The sequence below is a fragment of the Equus quagga genome, unplaced genomic scaffold (assembly GCF_021613505.1).
Source record: "Equus quagga isolate Etosha38 unplaced genomic scaffold, UCLA_HA_Equagga_1.0 142620_RagTag, whole genome shotgun sequence".
Taxonomy (NCBI): Eukaryota; Metazoa; Chordata; class Mammalia; order Perissodactyla; family Equidae; genus Equus; species Equus quagga.
The window spans coordinates 1-4,508 of record NW_025796629.1 but is presented as its reverse complement, the minus strand read 5'-3'; the positions used below and the strand labels follow the sequence as shown (position 1 = coordinate 4,508).

Genomic DNA, 4,508 nt, shown 5'->3' with positions numbered 1-4,508 from the left:
AAAGTCAGGCCTGACTCAGACCAGAATCCCTATTTGGGAGAGTCTCTTTGGGTCCAGTGGGAGGTAAGGTGGGGAGAGCAGGCTCACAAGTCAGGGGCAGGACTCACATTTGAGTGAGAGCTGCATGGTGGCTCCATGTGATGTGTCAAGGGGAAGGGGACTCCTCCAGGGGGCTAAGAGGAGAGGGGCCTGGGTCTAACCCGGGGAGGAGGGCTGGCAGACTCATGTCTAAAGGCTGGAGTTCAGGGCTGTGTTGTCACAGAAAGAGCAGCTTTGAATCCTTTTGTGCCGTAGAAACTTGGAAATACAAATTCGGAACACAGCTCCCCAAACTTTCGCAAAGAGGAGTTATTTTGTTTACCAAAAGGTCTTGGGCTCCACTGGGATCAAAACTACTAGAAAACGTACCGTCGATGACAGGACAGCTAAGGGCTGTGTTCAGCCCCTTTTTCTAAAACCGGAGTGTTCTCGAGAAGGAAAATCTTGCGTGGTTTAAGAAGATCAGCAATGACTGTGAATGTGGAATAGAGACAGGAGGGCCAGGAGGATGGGTGCAGGCAAGAAGGGCTGAGGGGCAGGAGGGGCCTAATTTGAGTTACAGGAGGAGATAATTTGAGTTACAGGAGCATCACCAGATCCAGACCAGGCGAGGAGGGACTAGGTGGCGCCGGGCCAGGGGCGTGGTGAGCGGCGCCCAGGAAACCCCGGGTTCCGGTTCGTGTTGGGCAGCGCAGCGCAGAGCCAGCCAGGCGAGAAGGAGCCCGCCCAGGGTATGCGGGGGAGGGAGGAGCGCCGCGTGGGAGGGAGGAGCGCCGCGGGCCAGGGCGGGGCGAGGCGACACCGGCGATGAGCCTTTGCGCCGTTGCGCTGTGGCCAGTGAGGGCGGGCCTTGAGAGCTCCCGAGATAAAGTCCGGTCGGTCCGCTGCTCACGGGCCAGAAGGTACTCAGGTTGCCTGACAGTCTACCGGGCTCTGCGCGCAGCTGGGTCCCCGTCCCCGCTGCAGGTAGTAATGGGGTGGACTGCGGGCATCAAGTTCACTCCGGGCCTCCTGCTCCTGCTCCTGCTCCCGCAGCGGGACTGTCCCCGGGCGGCACGTGAGTTCGGGATGAAGCTGCGGGGAAGTGTGGTGGGAGATGGATTAGGACGGGGAAGGGACGCGGGGGCCCACGGGCGCTGCCGTCTCCCCTTGAGTATTTATCGCGGGCTCTCGTCCTCTCGGTGGTTGTCGCCTGTGCGAAAGGGGAGAGCGGAGAAAGGAGAGAATTTGGAGAATAAGAAACGCAGGAGAAAGGGAGGGGGAGGGCGTGGCGGGAAAGGCTGCTGAAGCCCCCAGGGCCCATCCCGCCCGCCCCTCCAGAAGTGGGAGCCTGGGCTCTTGACATCCGGGGGCGTGGTCAGGACAGGGGTGTTCCCGCAGGGTCATAACCCCAGAAGCAGCCTGCCCTCCTCTGCTCACACCACTGTCCCCACAGACCCTCCATCCTCCCCACCGCTGTCCCCTGGGAGGTTCCCAGCGCGCTTGGCCAGCAGCTCACAGCACGTGTAGCCCCAGCCACTGTCCCTCCGGAGTCCCTGCTTCCCAGCCCCAGCTCACAGCCTTTCACTGCCCTCCTCACCCCGTCCCCATGCACCTCAGGGCCTCCAACACCTCCCAAATGGGAACTGCCCCCAATCACCTCTCTACCAACTGACCCCTTATCCCCTCTCCTCAGGACACAGACCAGCAAAAGCCCCCACTCCTGGCCCCCAGAACGTAGAGTAGGAGGGACGGGAGGCGGGGGCGTGGTTCCTGCCCGACAGACTCCTCCTCCTCCTCCAGCAACCAATGGGCACGAGCCTAAAGCTGCTGAAGGGGCGGGGCCGGGCGGGGGCGGGGTTTGCTCCTCAGCCCAGCCCTTCAGACGCTCTGGCTGTGGCAGAGATGGGAGCCATGGGGGTGCCTAGAGGTCTTTTTCTCCCCACACCAGCGCTCACTTGCGTTTTCCTTTCACAGATGCTCACTCTCTTTGCTATGACTTCACTATCCTCCCTAAGGCCAGCCCTGGACAATCCTGGTGTGAGGCTCAAGGCCAGGTCAATGAAAAGACTTTTCTTTCCTATGACTGTGGCAGCCAGGAGGTCAAATCCTTGAGTCTCCTGGGAGAGGAGGTGAATGGCACGAGGGCCTGGCAAGAACAGATGGAAACGCTGAGAGACGTGGGGAACTTGCTCAGACAGCAACTGCTGGACGTTAAACGAGAGAAATACACGGACAGGGGTAAGTGAGAAAGTCCAAGTGCAGGGGAGAGCAGGTTGTGGGGTTAAGTGCGTTGATTGTACTCATGTAAAAAAAAAAAAGAGCATGTTGGTCATTCCCATGTAGCTCGGCAGAAAGGGCAGGCCTTGGAGGAGACAATGGGATAGATACAAAGGGGCCCAGAGGGGTGGACACTGGGGTGGCCGGGGACAAAGGATTGTCCAGAACAGAGGCTGACCTCTTTCCCACGGTGGGGGGCAGACCCTCTCCCGCTGCAGGGCAGGATGCTGTGTCAGTGTGAAGCCAATGGACACACGCATGCATCCTGGCAGTTCGGCTCCCAAGGACAGACTTTCCTCCTCTTTGACTCGGAGAACAGAACCTGGAAGGTGCTTCACCCTAGAGGCAGACAGATGAAAGAGAAGTGGGAGAGTGACAGGGAAGTGACTGAGTTCTTCAGGAAGATCTCCACGGGCGACTGCAGGAGCTGGCTTGAAAGTTTCCTGGTGCACTGGGAGAAAATGCTGGAGAAAACAGGTACCTGAGAAGAGGAGGAGGAAGGGGCAGCTCTCTGGAGACAAGAGCAACACAGCTCACCTTTGTGTGTGTGTGTGTGTGTGTGTGAAAGGGTGATCCCTCCACAGCGAGTTCTTCCTGGGAGAATAAGGGCCATAGGTCGGCTCTACCGCCCTTTCTTTCCCTTCTCACTCCTGGCGTCTCTTCCTCACTGCACATGTCTCTCGTCCACTCACCGTGGATTTCTGGCTGATCCCAAACATGAGGGCATCCTTCTGTGTCCAGACCTTTTCTTCTTACTGTTCCCTCTTCTTATCCTCACTGTTCTTTTTCATCTCACCTGTTCTATTTCTGGAAATCCTTCAATCCCACTGCAAATGTCAGTTCCTGAGAGCACGACTCTCCCACCGCCCTCAGGTGTCACCTCCTCTGTCACAGAAGCAGCGATTGGTTACATTGTAACCCTTGCTTCCCCCATTATCTGGGTGAGCCCCTTGGGGACAGGGCCCATCTCCTCTCCCTGCCTACCTCAGGGCCTGTCACAGCAGCTGCCACAAGTAAAGGGCTGGAAAATGTCTGCATTGTAGGATCATCTGGGGCAGCAGGAGCTGAGGAGGAGTCTCCTCAGAGGAGACGTGGGGTCTGGACAAGGGCTGTCACTCTTCCTTTTCCATTTCAGCCTCACCAACCATGGCCCCAGCTACAGCCCAATCCAGGGCCATGGCCATCACTCCCATTGCCTGGATCCTCCTGGTGACCGTGCTCACCAGCTCTCTTCTCCTTGGCCTCCTAGGCTGAGTCCTTCATACTAACAGGTACTGAGAGCAGATTGAGAGGGGAGGTAGGGGCACATTACCTGGAGTGAGGAAGGGAAAGGAGAATTCCCAGCCCAACCCCTGCCCCTCACTGAACTTGCTCATCGTGGGAATGAGACTGGGAGAATAAGAACTCATATAGCTTGATAGCAGCACCCTGGACAAGCTCAGCCCTGAGTTCTGGTGTCTCCTCAATGGCAAAGCCAGCAGGAAAGGAGAGGGGCCCACCCCAAGGCTTAGGGCCTGTTGATGCTAAAGGGGTTTAGCAAAGTCAGGCCTGACTCAGACCAGATTCCCTGTTTGGGAGAGTCTATTTGGGCCCAGTGGGAGGAGCTGTGGGGACAGCAGGCACACAATTCAGAGGCAGGACTCACATTTGAGTAAGAGCTGCATGGTGGCTCCACAGTATGTGTCAAGGGGAAGAGGACTCATCCAGGGGACTAAGAGCAGAGGGGCCTGGGTCTAAGCCCAGGAGGAGGGCTGGGAAGGCCTTGCAGCCTCAACTCAACAGGCTGGAGTGCAGGGCTGCGTGCCCACAGAGGGTGCCTTGGCTCCCAGCAGGTCAGGCAGAAGGAGAACAGTAGAGCCTGTGTAGGAGGAGATCGGGAGGCGGCCAGTTCTCCATGGAACAAGGGGAATTGTGACTCAGCCTGTTGCATCACTTGGCAGTCAGGCTCCTGCAGACCCCAGATCCTGAGTCACTCTGTGACCCCTCCCTGGAGCAGAGGTGACTCAGGGGATAGGTGGGACTGAGCTGCTGTTGATGCTCACAGCAGAGCTGGCCCAGGGATGGATGGGGTGGGGGACAGGGACCATCACACCGAGAGCTCTGTATGCTGCCAGCTAAGAGGCTGGGAGAGGAGGAAAAGAAGGAAGTTTGCCTGCAGCCCTCCCCAAGGCCACAGGTGTCAGGATGCAGGCCCTTCTCTTCCATCAGAG

General features: G+C 58.1%; 1 protein-coding gene across 1 annotated transcript; it reads left to right on the top strand.

Moving 5' to 3' along the window:
* Window positions 1–875: 875 nt before the first annotated feature.
* Window positions 876–3,663, top strand: LOC124232886 (UL16-binding protein 1-like). The gene is made up of 4 exons (XM_046649787.1): window positions 876–1,096; window positions 1,996–2,259; window positions 2,500–2,775; window positions 3,434–3,663. Exons 1-4 carry the CDS (start codon window positions 1,012–1,014, stop codon window positions 3,550–3,552), a joined length of 744 nt encoding a protein of 247 aa, XP_046505743.1. The 5' UTR covers window positions 876–1,011; the 3' UTR covers window positions 3,553–3,663.
* The last annotated feature ends 845 nt before the right edge of the window (window positions 3,664–4,508 follow it).